Source organism: Varanus komodoensis, unplaced genomic scaffold, assembly GCF_004798865.1.
Source record: "Varanus komodoensis strain SLA01 unplaced genomic scaffold, ASM479886v1 scaffold14_1, whole genome shotgun sequence".
Lineage (NCBI taxonomy): Eukaryota > Metazoa > Chordata > Lepidosauria > Squamata > Varanidae > Varanus > Varanus komodoensis.
In genome coordinates this window covers 2,133,200-2,148,144 of record NW_025335438.1, presented here as the reverse complement: position 1 = coordinate 2,148,144, position 14,945 = coordinate 2,133,200, and the positions used below count along the sequence as shown (strand labels likewise).

At 42.3% G+C, this 14,945-nt stretch overlaps 1 protein-coding gene across 2 annotated transcripts; it reads right to left on the bottom strand.

Moving 5' to 3' along the window:
• Positions 1-223: 223 nt before the first annotated feature.
• GEM (GTP binding protein overexpressed in skeletal muscle) lies at positions 224-14,412 on the bottom strand. Of its 2 annotated transcripts, XM_044424088.1 has the most exons (5): positions 14,295-14,412; positions 12,273-12,616; positions 6,124-6,200; positions 3,445-3,649; positions 224-2,244 (listed from the first exon to the last, which is right to left on the bottom strand). In XM_044424088.1, exons 2-5 carry the CDS (start codon positions 12,601-12,603, stop codon positions 1,967-1,969), a joined length of 891 nt encoding a protein of 296 aa, XP_044280023.1. In that variant the 5' UTR covers positions 12,604-12,616; positions 14,295-14,412; the 3' UTR covers positions 224-1,966. The 2 variants fall into 2 exon arrangements, with proteins under 2 accessions (XP_044280023.1, XP_044280022.1); XM_044424087.1 differs by lacking the exon at positions 14,295-14,412 and having other exon boundaries at positions 12,273-12,640.
• Positions 14,413-14,945: the final 533 nt, after the last annotated feature.

The window sequence follows — 14,945 nt, the reverse complement described above, 5'->3', positions numbered from 1 at the left end:
TAGGTTGGGTAGACAGTGCAGCAAGCAAATCCTACTGATGGAATCAGATCATGCACCTCGGACAAGTGAAAACCCAAGTTACTTTAGGTAGGATCAAGCTAGGCTATTTGATATTTTCTTTGCGGGTAACTCCGCATCAAACTCTTTTCGTTTAGCAGCTGAACTTAAATATCACTATCAAAAGAGCAAATGTTTCAGATTTCATATTTGGTTCAATGGCAGTGAAACCTTTTATTGATTTATTACCAACATGTAAATAAAATGTTGCTTAATCTAAAAGATATATAGAAAATGGTAATAAAATCAACTTTTTTTCTTAAGAAATCACTTAATAAATATATCTCCAAACTATGTCTTCCCCATCCCTCCCATTGCTATACTTCATCTATTAAAATACAATAGTTGAAAAATAATAAATACAAACAGTAATGGCATAATACAAATACTAGATTTGAGCACAAAATCTCTCTGTAATTTATTATAAAAGGAGATCCCACCTCCAGAAAAAAATGGCATCTTGCAAATGATTTTGTATCTTACATTTTCTACTTTTTCCATTATTTTAGACAGTTCTGTGAAATGCCAGCATGGAAAGTGATGTTGCAGGTTTCTCCTGTAAATGTGGGTTGCCCCTCTGCAAACAGAAGGATCAGGGGTGGGCAACTTTTGGAAGGTCCAGGGAGCATTTCTACCCACCAAACTTTGCCACTGCAAGGCACACCTCTCCCTGCACAGTGCAGAAAAAATGAAATAATTGCAAACGGCATCCGGTGTGGCGATGGAGCACAGCAAGGGACAAGCTCCTTTCGAGCTATGTTTGACATTTTCAGTGCCCTGTGGTAGCTTTAGAGCACAAAAATGGTCAGAAGGGCTTCCGAATGGCCACTCTAGACACCATTTTGTTTTAATCTGGCTTTCTTTTAATACTTGCAGAGGGCAGCAGGGGCCACATGCAGCCCACAAACTGCATGTTGCCTGAACCTGCAGTAGAGGATGAGGACAAGCTAAGATGCTTACCAGCTCTCCTACCTCCTGCAGCCCCCAGTGTTGTTCTAACAGCCCCCACCCCTTCCCTGGAGCAGCTTGTTAGGAGGCACCAATGGCTGCAGAGGAGAGGAAAAGTAGATAATATCTGCTACTTTGCCCCCTCCTTTACTACTGACAGGACCTTACTGTGTGCAAATCCAGGTCCAACCCTGTGTTTTTAAGAGAACTGAAGGGCTCTAGAGATAATCAAGGAAAAGCTTCAGTGCTCATTATACAGTTAAGCAGTTAAAGCTCCCTGTATTCTAACTTCAGCTATTCAATACTTCTTGTGACTGAACCTCAGACTTATCTTCCATATCTTTGGCAATGTATCCTTATCCTCCATATCTTTGGCTATCATTAAATAGTGCTCCTATTTATCCAAACATCATCAGCATGCTATTGATATTTTTCTAAGCCATTGGGATAAATGATATTGTAACAACAAAGATTTTCAGCTATGGGCACTTAAGAAAATTAACTGGCTGATCAGGAAGAGGACATCTCAGACACTGCCCATTTCCCTTGATGTTGGCTTATAGAACTAGCAAGAAATAATAATGAAAAGAGGCCATCCGTTTTTGAAATGATGCCTTCCAATTCTTAGGCCATTTTCTAAAAAGGCAACAAGGGAAGCGGTTTCTTTTCTAAGACACACTGCATGTAAGTTTGGAATGTTCTTGTATATAAGACAAAAATCCTCTACCCCAGCCAACACACTCACACACTTAAACTCTAAACCGAAAAATATAAATGGCATTTCTTCCTCCATGCGTGCTTTAGGCTGCACTTATTCTGGACATTTTTCATCACAATAATCGCAACTGTGAATCCGTCAGATTGACATTTCTCGTGGACCAATCTAATATAGATTGACTTATCATTCACAATGGAGTTGAACAACCTTCCTGAAAGCGAATGTTTGTGCCATCCAAAGTTCTTAGAGAACAGAGAGATCATGACAAGACTTGGACTTCAGCTTGAAGGCCATGTTCTTGTTCTTCCTGGCTACAATTTTGCCCCAGAATCGCCTGGCTTTTTTAGGGATACTCTCTCTCCTCTTCTGATAAGCAAGCCTCTTCTCATTCTTCTCTTTGCTGTCTCTTCTTAGCCGCACTTGACGCACAATGCCTTCAAACAGCTCCTTCACATTATGCTGGACAGCCGCCGAGGTCTCAATGAACTTGCAGTCAAACACGACTGCACAGGCTCGTCCCTCTGAGAAAAAATTAAGGAGTATGTGTCAGCACACTAACTGGATGTTGTGGGTTCTTTGGAAAGCAAATGAAAGACAAATAGGCTGTAAATTAATAGGGAAAAAATAAATGACAGCACAGTGATTTGCCTACACCAATCCAGAAGATTATGTATGCTCAAGCTAGTCCCCCTGCAATGTGTTGGACTACAACTCCCATCATCATCATGCAGCAGGGCCTTTGGCCAATTTGGTGGAGGCTACTTTATTCCATATATTCAGGGTTGTGCTCACACTAGCAATAAATGAAAGTACTGCACCACCATTGACTAAGCAAATTTATCATATTTAAATAAATCTCCTTCTTTTGTAAATTTTAAAGTGCTTCTGGACAATGGTTATGGAGGGCACTGACTCTTAGTCTCCTCTCTCAACTTTGTGTTTCTGAAATTTCACTTGGCACCACTTTTAAAGGTTAAACCTATCTTCACATCCTTGAGGATTAAAGCCTTCTTTTGAAAAACGAAAGCCAAGACTCTCAGGATGTTAAATCAACAACAGAAAAGTCCACACTTGAGTGATATGAACTCAGGCACATCAGCCTGTCTCACGCTCTGTGGGTGGGCATGAAAGCTTCCAAGCCTGGAGATTCTACAAGCAATGCAGGCCACGAATTCCTCTGCTAAATTTCTGCACTAGCTACAGCCTCCCCTGCCTCCACTCTTTCTTCAAGACTTGGCCCTTCTGTGCCAAGAGACCCAAATTCCAAGGTTAAAAGTATGCTAGTCAGTTTATTTTAAACTACACTTTGTGATTTTGATGGCATTCTTCACATTGTGCAAATTTTGAACATGGTTTAGCTCTTTCAGAATAGCCAAGAATCGAAGGATATCTAAAGCAAGTGAAGATCTCCGAGGCAGATGTACACCAGAATTTTGCAAGAGGACCCATAGTGCTGCTAATACTACCTTTAAAAATGGGGATGAGGTGGGAGAGACTGGCATGCTGAAAGGGAGCCTGTTGCAACTTTGCCACCTCAGCCAGTGCAGATAATGGGCTGAGGACTGATACTTCCCAGAGTTTCTTTGGAGAAAGGCACAATTAATCTAACATTTGTAATGTAACTTGCCCAAGATCATGAACCCTCAGAGCAGAATTAATGTCAAAATCAAAATAGTAGAAGTGGAATCAACAGCAGGAGCAACCAGTCTCATGGTTCATACCTGACACAGAGACTTCACGGCATCTAACTAGGTCACTTTTGTTGCCCACTAAAATAATAGGAATGTCTTCAGCTTGGCGTGCTCTGCGGAGCTGAATTCTGAGCTCAGATGCTCTCTCAAAGCTTGCACGGTCCGTGATGGAGTAGACAATCAAATAAGCATCTCCAACATGCATGCAGTGATCTTGGAGCCATCCATTTTTGCCCTATTCAAATAAAAGGCATCATATTCAAGGGTCAACAAATTCTAGATTACTTATTTGGAACAAAACATCCCAGAATAAAAAATTTTATCACAGAAACATATACTACGATCATAAGAAATGCTTTCATTGTCTTTGTTGTGAAGTTCACAGATTAGAATGAGGGCAGCCAGTAGTTAATTTAGGACTCAAATCTGTATGTGAACTTTGCCTTTGAATACCAAGACCTCCTTTCCCAATAAATTCAGACATACATTTGCTGGCTGTCTTTATCCAGAAACATGAGAAAGCATACACTGTACCTGCTAGGAAGACGAGCGAATTCTACAGTGCAGTGGACAAATCAAAACTACATGCAACCATGTTTTTGTTAGGGAAAGTACACCAAAAAACGCACATTACTGAAAACAAAATTCAGAAATGCATTATGCCTTGCAAACAATTGCCTTGCAAACAAAATAAGTATATTGGTAAAAATTGCATGCAAAAATACATGCATTATGAGGAGTGTACACAAAAATATCTATGAATTTTTGGGGCAAAAACCTTCACCTAATACTGAGCTTTTTTATGCAAGGCAGTTAACCAGTTGTTAATCCACTTTATCTCATTTTGGTATCATCACAGAACTGAGATCCACATGCTAAGGAACATTAATTTTCCTGATTTTCTGCTACATAATCTCTAGGTGGCACTGTAGTGTAGTGAAATAGCACAAATACAAGAGAAAACATTTCTTTGTTGTATCATTATGATATACGGTATTTTCCCTGCCCTTAAAAACAAAGCAAACAAAAGACACTCTCTGAAAGTGCTCTTTAGACACAGAGTGAAATTGGAAATCACAACATTATCTAAAAGAACCTGTGAACAACCACGAGTTGGGAATGGTCAAGTGCATGATAAATGCACCATGTGGAAAATGCCTGTTGTCAGTGACTGGGGCTGAGGGTGGTCAGGGCATGACATAGATTAGCCTCTCTCACTCTGGTGCTCTCCAGATGTCTCAGGCTATAGATCCCACCATCCTCAGCCAGCACAGCCAGTGACTAGGGTGGCTGGAGATGGTGGAAACTGCCATTCAATATGTCTGGAGGGGGACAGGTTAGGGAAGACTACCTTGGGTATTATTCCACAGCTTACACCCTCCAGACATTCCACTGCTGCTGGCTGCTAACTCTTATGAGGATGATGAGGGCCCTCCCTCCTGGAAGTGCCCCATCCTCAAAAACAGGAGCACCCAGGACCATCCTCAAAAACTGGTCAAGGAGCACCCAGGGCCTTTCTCATAAGGAGTCCAATAGGTGTTGGGGCCTGGTGGAACATCTGCTAAATATTCCACTTGCACACAACAATTCAATATGTTGGTGTTCCGTCCTCCATTGTGACTGGTCACCTCAGGTAAAGCTCAGAAGCCGAGGGCCAGCCCCAGCAACCAGTCACAGGATCCACCTGTCTCAGAATTCAACACTCTGTGAGACTCCAGGATGTGGCTCCAGGACTGGATATAGCCTCAATCAGGACTGGATATAACACCTACCAATCAGGACTGAATAGACCAGTGGCCTGACTGCTTTGCTGTACATTATTTATTAATTTAACAAGACTTATATATCACTTCATATTCTTGTATGGAGAATCCAAAGCAGTAAACAATAAAAGATAAACAGGTAAAAGAACGAAACAATATGTTACATACAAAATCAAGAAAACTACACAGTGTTGGTATCCTCCTGAGCTCCAGAGGCAGGAAGTCCAGAGAAATGGAGCCACCACACTAAGGCTCCATTGGACTCCAATCAGGCCACAGTCCATGTGGAGTCACTTGGAGCATGCCCTCCGATGGCCTCAGTGATGGGACAGACTGGTAAGGAAGAAGGTGCTCTCTAGGGTGAATGAAGTTCTCACTAGACTGACACAGTGGCCTTGTAAAATTCAGCTTGAATCCATTAAGCTGAATCCGGGATACTTGACTCCATGATGGAGTCAGTTGCCCAGGTCTGGATGACATGAGAACTCAGGATTTGTAGTGGGGGTTGTTGGACCCACAATGGGTTGCCAGGTCATCTAAACCTGGACAACCACCTTCATTATAGGTCCAGAAAAGATGCCAGTAAACCGCTCAGCAGAGCAGGGAGGGGGAGGGGGAAACTCTTGCCAAGCTTGTTCAGGCGATCAGGGACAGCCACTCCAGCAAGTGTCCAAGCGGCTCTTTGGAGTGACCAAAGTGAATGGCTCAACCACAAGACCTTTTGCACTCACCACAGCTTCCTCCCTTGCCCTTTCTTTTTCAATGTCAGGTCCAATTTAAGGGCCTTTTAAAAAAGTTAGAACTACTGAATTTTGTACTTCACATTGTCTAACAGTTTCTTGAAACAGAAATCCCTTAAGATTTATGCATAGATAGCCACAAAAGTCAGATTTCCAAACCAATGTTTCATAAGCTTCTGCATTGCAGAATGACTCCAAATACTTACCTTGTTTTCCCACATGTCAAGAAGCATGACTGTCGCACTTTCACCATCTACCTGCAAGATTCGTTCATAGGTGTCTTCTAAAAAGAGAACAGGGAAAAACAGCCTCAGTTTTAAAATACCATGTAATCAAGAGTCTCATGTTGGAAGAAACAGAACTAAATGGATTCCTATAATTATATTGATAGTCATTAGTGAATTGGTTCCAAAGTAAAGGCATTTCACTATAAAGCCAGCTTGGGTTGGTTCAGGTGCTGTGCCTGAACAGGGTATGTCAGCACAGGCTGGAGAGATGGAGCCATACATTCTGGTTCAGCTCTCAAAGTCCTCTCATGATCCAGCCCCAAATCCTGACCTCCTTCTGCTGAACGGAGAACTGGCAGTGGATATGAACCCTTTGTGCAATGAGGAACACAGGCAGAATCCTGCATTCAGCACGGGCTCGTTAGGAAAACTAGAAGTAAACTAGCAAGTGTGGCCCTCTCCCGTTTTTGAAAAGGGCTAGCATGCATGTACCCTTTTGTGTTTCACAGAACTCTTCATCCCAGAAACCATACATTCCTATTCTGCCTTTCAGAAAGTGTTATATGAAACTCAGAAGCTTAAATGCCCCTTTGTACCAAACTATCTTTTTCTTAAATTAGTTATGATTTGAGCCTCCTATAATACTATCACAGTAAAGAGAAATATCTCAGGATATATTTTTCTCACTATATCTGTTTGGAAGCCAAATATACTCTTGCCATAAACTTGGATATAATCAATCCATTCCTTTGTGGCACCCAACAGCACAAAGCACTGCCAGCCTAGGATGCTTTTCTGCCCGTTGCTTTCCCAGCATCTCTCATTGCACCCCTCTCTGCAAATGCCTGCACAGGCTGATTTTTCTTCTTCTGAGAAGAGGGGGGAAATCCCGGAAAAAAATAACTTTGTTTTGGTTTTTCAGAGAGCAGACTTCAACAAAGATTTTATGATTTCCGTGAAAGATAGAAACAATAAGGTCTCTAAGGCAAATGATCACATAAACTTTTTTGATTGATGTTATCCTTATTCTAAGAAGGATAGGAAGAGCAGGAAAAAGAAGAGGCACTGGAAGAAATAAACTCAGTCGTGAACATTTGACCCCGTGGGAGCTGCAGACAGACCAACAGACTCCAGCCAAACTTAGTAATGGAAAATATTTGTTTTCACTCAGTTTATGGGTGAACAGACATCGCTGCTGCGAGCAACTCAAATCAAGCTGCTTTATCCTGGGGCAAAAGTGTGTGGACAGAAGCAAGGGAGACTGGTCTTTTTCAGAACCAGGCTGACAGAATGTTAAGCTGGCAACATGTATTAATGCTTCTAGCTAAATATGATAAATGTGTGAAAATAGATGAGGCAAAGACTTTCCTTTATGTTTCCACTGTCTGCAACACAGCATGAATATCTTGAGGGTAAAGATTATGTGCAAAAGCCAATGTGTAATTTAGAGAATTTTAAAGGCCCCAGGGATACATGAATTGTTCATGAATTTTCTCAAATTATTGTCTGTTCCATTTAATTTTTGTTTTCTTTTTTCCTATTGTAAGCCAGGAAGCAACATGTTCCACTTCTTATAGAATGAGGCACAATGAGATAAACATTTTAAAAATGTCCTAAAGTTACACACAGATACCTAATCCCTTGCCAGAAATTAAAATGAAAATTGGAAGTGGGGTGTCATACATAGGTTTACTCCTCCTCTTCTCCTGCAAAGATTTTAACACAACTAATTTGGGCATAATCAGGCCAAGTTCTCCCTTTTAGTGTATTCAGGTCCTGCTCTGTTGTCACATTACCATGTGAGAAAATACAACTATAACTAAGGAAGTCTGGGTCTGCTCAGTGCCTGGATGGGAAACACCCAAGAAGCTGTTTGTATTCTTTGTGTTAACGTTTGCATTTCATGTTTTTAATGCATTGCACAGCACCCAGAGAACTTTGGTCATTAGGCAATTTAAAACTACAGAAATAAATAAACAAACAAATAAATAAAATATTTCTGCCACGTGTCTTTTGCAGCTCCATGTTTCTGGCATGGTTCCAGATTACAATGAGGCAGGGTGGAATCCCTTTTGAGATTAGATCCCAGAGGAACATTTTCAGACCTTGAATGACACTTTTGAGTTCTGTGACAGAAGAAAGATGGGATATTCATATAATGAATAAATGCTCAGCTATTCGATTGCTTCTGTTATGCATCAGTAAAGAGGAGACCTTTCATGAATGTGATGATGGATCGCTGTAGAGGACAGAGAACCGTTGCACTGTGGACAAGACAGGGCCAAGACAGCCTGCTGCCTGAGGCAAAGACCAAGGTGGCACTGCTCCCATTCCGCATGAAGCTGATGGGGAAGCCACTGAATTCCTCCTCAGCAGTGGAGTTGGAGCAGCATCCTCTCCCACTCCAGAAGGCAGCAGGCCAGCTGCGGCAGCGCCAGGCAGACCTCCACCAGCCCTTTGCTGCTCCCCTTCACGTCTGCCTGAGGGGACGGCCTCGTTCTGCCTGCTGACAGGGCCAGCGCTGTAGATGGATTGTGGCTTCTCTGTCTGCTCGCTCTGTTCCAAACCTTCCGTCCAAGTTTCCCCAGTTGGTCAACATTACTGCAATCCCTCAGATTACTGCAATGCATTCCTGGTTGGGGCTACCCTTGAGGACCATCCAGAAGCTGCACTTTGTGCAAAATGTGGCAGCCAGATTAATAACAGGGACCAGATGGTCAGACATATAACACCATTGGCTATCACCAGCCCATGCTTCCAAGCCCAATTCAAGGTCTGTCACCCATAAAGCCCAACATAGCTTGAGACCTCAGTACCTGATGGAATGCCTCTCTCAACCTCAATCTACCTGGACGCTACAATCAAATTTGGGGGCCTGCCTCCAGTTCCCACCTCCAGGTGAGTCCTGGTTGGTGGCTACAAGGAGAAAGGCCTTTTCAGTGGTGGCCCCCAAATTCTGGAACAAGGCCCCCACTGAGGCCTGCCTGGCACCAACCATAATATCATTTCAGCATCAGGTTAAGACAGTCTCCTGTCATTTAACTAGTTTACCTGGGCTTTGTTAACTGCTTAAACAGATCTTATGATTTGATTTGTATGAGTCATTAAAACATTTTAACATGTCTTTTAAATTTAGTTTTACATTTTTGCATGGTAATCATTTTGGGATGTTTTAATGTGTTGGTATTTTATACTGTATTTTTATCTATTGTTGCAAACTCTCCAGACAGTTTCAGCTATTGGGCAAAATAGACATTAAATAAATACATTAATAAATATTCCGTGGCCACTGAGTGCACCCAGATTTCATTAGGTTGTTTCTTAACCTAATAATTCCAACTATGTATTTATTTTGTATTTTGCAAATTTTGGAGTTGCCACAAGCTTGCAAATTGGTTGTGGGGGGGGGGGATAAGAAATGTCACTTGCTTGCTGAAGACTGGAATGCGTGAACGTGTGTGTGTGTACCATTTTAAAATGGTGAATAGAAGATCCTAACATTGTATATCTTTTTCCCCCTTCCACCCACACAGCAAAGAACGATATTCTAATGCCTATTAGTTCTCAGAATAAACAAAATTCGAGGCTGCAACATTAATCAGCAGTAAGATGCGCTGATGAAGCTCATGAGCAATCAGCTAGCACTGCCCTGTAATGCAACTGGTAGGGTAGGAGTCCTGGTTTTTCCTCCCGTTGCCTGGAAGATGAGGGAAATACAAACTCTTGGCCATGGCATGTTTTTCTTTGTTGTTGCTTTATCTATTCTGTTGTTTCTTTCAAGTTTATTAGATAGCCTTTATTGATTTATTATATGTTTATTTAATAAATCTGAAAAAGATTCCCCATATTGCTTAGAAAGGTCAAAAATAACATAGTCCCTGACCTCATGCTTACAAGCTAGGCACTGATTTCAGCCACTGTGAGCGGTGGTGTATTCTGGAGTACGGGCACTCATCATGACAGCCCGTGCCAAGCCCCTCCCCACAGAAAATCCAGTGATTGCGTTCAGGCACTATGATAACCCACACTCAAGGCCTGAGCACAGGTTGAATGTGGATTGCCATTAAATCATGAGTTGTTATCAGAATGTGGGTTATCATTTGACCCTAACCATGGTGAACAACCCAGAAACAAATCATGGCTTTTCGTCATGAGTTGTCCATGGTTAACAGGCCATGGCTTGTTAGCACAGTAGTGTTCAGACAACAGAATAGCCCATCGTTCAAAGACAACCCACATTCAGCCATTGGCTGTAGGTGATTGTATTTTCTGAACTCAGCCCATACATACAGGCAGTTGGGTTGGTCTGTGTTCAACTAGTTCTAGCAGTCTCCATCTCTATCAGGAGCTAGCCAAATTTAAACCAATTGTTTATTCAAACCAGGCCTCTCCAGAATGTTTTGCATTCTGTTAAAGAGAGCTCACAACTATATATCTCTGCTAAGGAAATTTGTTCTCCTGCCCCAGCTACTGTGAGAATTGCAGGTAAGCTCAGAGGGCCCTGAAAGGAAAGCCTGAGTAAGGTGGCAAATTATGTAATCCTCCCTGTTAATCAAAATGTCCTGAGCCCTTTGAACCCTGGTTCCACTACACCACTAACTTTAGGGTCTTCAGAGTCGTTATAGTGTATGATTCTTAGCTTTGTCTTTTTCCAAAGTAAGATGGGGACATAAATGCTGAGAAATGAATTTCATGGCACTTTGATCATTAGAAGAGTTCTTCACATGTTAAGGGGAAATGCAACATTATGTTTGCTAGCTTGCCTATCTGTGCCCACCTACAGAATGGCCAGATAGGGTTTCAAAGTATGAGTTCGGACAGAGGCACAAAATGTGGAACTGACAGCTTCAAGTTCATGATGCAACTTCTGGATTAAGACCATCACTCAGATGAAAAAAAATTGTTGCTCAATCAATCATATGGGGTTTCGTTGATTAAGTAAGCATGCAATCCTACACATGTTTGGTTAGAAAAAGGCCTACAGCCATCAACATACTACTGCTAGTCAGAGATTCAGGGGTTTAAATTGGTTTCACTCTTCAAACCAGCCCCTCCACAACATGGTACCTTCTATTGGACTATTAGGTTAGGGAAGGTTGTTCTAAACTCTGGATCATCAGTTTAGGATTAAAACGATCGTTCAAGGCAAGAACTTGTCCGCTGCTCTTATATATTTTATTTAAAATTATTTCTGGGCCACCTTTAAGGGTTGAAGCCTCTCAGAATATCAGATAAAAACCATACAGAACAGACAGATGCAATACAAATATGTATTCAATATTTTAAAAATCAGTTTAAAAAGTGATAGCCATAAGACTGCACTGTTAACCTCCTGATGTAGTTGCAAACCTCTTTTAAGGTAACCTCTTCATTTTGCTTAGACATTTCTAGTTTGATGTTGATCAAACTATTGCAACATGGTTGTCAATTTAGCTGTACATTCTAATAATCCTTTTACACCAGATTTATTTTCTCATTTGACTCCATGATATGCCTTTCTTCCTTATTTCATATTAGACTAATACTGAATCAAAGAAATTTTACTTTTGACATAAGAATTTATATTTTAAGCCAGTAACTATTGTTTCTGAACGTGGTTACCCTGCTTTGCAATTTGCTCTGATCTGCCAGTTGTACACTTTGAAAACCCATCACATTTCTTTACGCTTAAGCTGGTCTGGTCTGCCACTGAGAACATGATGCCATAGCTGGGAAGGAAGTGCCTACATTGCGCCTAACTAGAGAACGCCGGTTGAGCTGCGACACTCACGGCACAAGGGCTCCACTGTTGTGACTGCAGGTTGCCATGAGGTTGTCAAAGGAAGGTCAGGATAGAAAAAAATGTAATTAATTAATTAATAAGCAAGAATCCCTTCTTCCTTCCTTTCTGTTCGTTTGGCAGAGTGAACGTTGTGCCTGCCAGCGCTCAGATCTGCAGCATCTCCTATCCCCACGGCCGCCCCAGCTTCTAAACACCCAGATGCTGAAATCAGCTTGGAGGATGGGAGCCAAGAGAGGCACCACCCCGCTGTCAGGAGCTCCCAGTTAATGTCCTGTTCTTAAAGCTAATCCCAGCTGACCCAAGAGGCTTTAGATAAACCTCAGTGGTGTGAAACATCATGACCTACCTCCCAGCACCTCGCAGTCACTGTCCATGCTGTCATGCACGCCGGCAAAGACATTAGCAATGGTCGTTTTGCCAACTCCCTGTTCCCCGATGAGGACCACCCGGTAGTAGTTGTTTCCGGACTCGGAGGAGATGACAGAATCGGAAGACTCCGACGACCAGCTTCTTCGGTAATATTCTTCAGGGTTCATGGTGTACCTTTTGTGCTGGCTGCATTCATGTGGGACTTTCTGGACCACCAGATGCTTCCCATCTGCTGGGATGCTCCAACGCTGGTGCAGCGGCTGCATGTTTCCACTGCTGCGACGCATCGTGACATTGTTCAGAGTCATCGCTTTTCCCCTCCTGGTCAAAAAAAAAAAAAATGACAGTGAAATTACAAGTCTGGCCTGTGCAAATAGACTGCATTGCTTCACACTTTACCTGGTATACCTTATCTAGAAGTGTCCAAGAGTCAGGATTTTGTAACACCTGGGTCTTCCCCAGCAGGCTGCTAGAAGTTTCAACAGCAGGAAGGCACTCCAGAAAAAGGAAATAGCTCCTTAAAGAAGCAGCTAAGGTCTTATTCTGAAGGCTTTGAGCCACAATCCTACTTAGGCATGACAGTTGCCCTCTGCCTGTGCCAGCCCCAGTTGCTCATATGGACTAGCAGCAATTCCAAAAGTGGATTGCCTCCTTCCTCAGCCTGAAAGTATGGTTTGTGGATGAGCAATACCCTGGATGAGTATACTGGTCATCTGTCATAGTTATCACACTTGGAATAAATCATCAGAAGCAATCATGAAACTGGCTTCTATGCCAGATCATAGCAGTTTAGGCTTTTTTTTTCACAGATAGCTGTTAAGTTCTCCCTTGCATTGTGCTGCAGGAGCCAGATGCTACTTACATAATTGGGGTTTATTTTTTCCATTAGTTTTTCATTGTCTTCATTGGCACTGCGTATCTAAAACCCTTTTGCTCCTTACCTCTTAAAATCAGTTGTAGGACAAGGTTCTGTAACAGGGAAGAGGAAACACCCCAAATAAAAACCATCAGTGTCTATTGCATGAGAGGTCTGAGCAGCTGGAAAGGCCAGAATTCAGCTCAGAAGAGTTGGGTGCTTCCCTTTGTCTGAAGATGGCTTTTCTTTGCACTTTGTCAGGAGGGCTACTCATCACGGATGGGAGGCAAAGCTGTGAGGTAATGGCAATCCCTGATGGCCAGTATCTTCTGCAGCTGACCTTCTTTAGGAAAGTTTCTTTGATGACTCCCAGCTCCAACTGTGACAGCTATTTAGACATTTGGTTTATTCAACCTTAAGCTTGAGCTTTCTCAGTTCATATCGCTTCTAACAAACAGAGCATTTGCCAAAGAGGGAACTCGGCAGAAGGCCATTCTGAAAGTTTAATGCACAGAGGTATTTGCAAGTTCAGCTGTCTTTCAAAAACCTCTGCACTTGCTTTGTCTTTTGGACAAGCTCCTGAGAACTTTACAAAGCGATGCAGGGGTGGGGGCTTTGGGTGGATTTTTGGACAGCAAATGTAAGTAGCAAAGCAGCAACTGACACTCCATGCCACTCAAATATGCATTCTCTCGCAGGCTCTCACAGCTCCCGGCAGAATCACACCAGCAACCTTGCCTGTGTTTTCGGTCGAGAGATGCACAAGGATACAAAGGAATGCAGAAGAGAAAGATACTGTGTGCTCCCAAGACTGTCCTTGCCTACTCCAGTCACTTCAGTGTGTGCAACTAAAAATCATACCGAACTCACCTAACACATACACACATTTGCTAGTATAATCTAGTTCTAGTTCATGTTTACCACCCTGTTAAAAATGGATAGAAAAAATGCAATCTTCCTTTGGGTTTAGTAGCTCACCACTTGTTGCTTTTCGCTGTCTACTATGCTGATACTTGAAGAAATAAAGTTAGGTTGAGTACAAATTGCAGAATTTCTTCAAACATTTGGCTTTTGTCAATCTACTTACGTGGCTATGATGCTAAAGAAACACATTCAAATTCATGCTTGTCAAGCCAACACTACCTTGTTGCTTTTTTTTAACTGTCTGTTCCAAGCACAGTCGAGTCCCTAGTTCTCAGAGCTGAATCCCGTAACAGTCTCCCACAGAAAATCCTTCTTCTGTTCGGGGCTGCCTCTCTAATTCTTCCTCAGCAAACCTGGTTTATATTAAGCCATCTGATCAGAGACAGGGCTTTTCCGTGACGTCGTTGGCCTGTCTACCCAAGAGCCAGCCCCCAGCTGGATGGATGCAGGCATGCAGAAGAGAGAGAGAGAGAGAGAGAGAGAGAGAGAGAGAGAGAGAGAGAGAGAAAGTTACCAGTACTAACAAAATAATTGATTTGCAGCCAGGCCTTTCTTTCTTCATAATGCCAGTAATACAACTGCGGAGTCTGTTTCACAAGGGAGAAATAGAAAAATGCAGCAGTAAAGCCTTTTTGCTCTCCACTAAAATGAGTGGCCCTTTAGCATCCCTTTGGATTCATTAATACAGGAAATCTCACAAACATCTTACTTGACGAAAAGGTCATGCTACACTGGAAATCTTTTCCCAGAATGTTACTTTATCAACCTGCTTCCTCCTCCTCTTCTTTTCCTTAGCTGAACAGAAAGATGCTAGCTCCCTTTTTCCATATGAGGAAAAATGTGCAGAAGATGCCTTCCTTTTAGCAGCAT

What these genes read in the sequence shown, in the direction of transcription:
- GEM (XM_044424088.1), bottom strand. Translation starts at nt 12,603, where the DNA reads ATGACTCTGAACAATGTCACGATGCGTCGCAGCAGTGGAAACATGCAG. An exon ending in TGACTGCGAGGTGCTGGGAG is followed by an intron (nt 6,201 to 12,272) that starts GTAGGTCATGAT and finishes TTCTCTTTTTAG; the next exon opens with AAGACACCTATGAACGAATC. An exon ending in CCGTGAAGTCTCTGTGTCAG is followed by an intron (nt 2,245 to 3,444) that starts GTATGAACCATG and finishes ATTTTTTCTCAG; the next exon opens with AGGGACGAGCCTGTGCAGTC.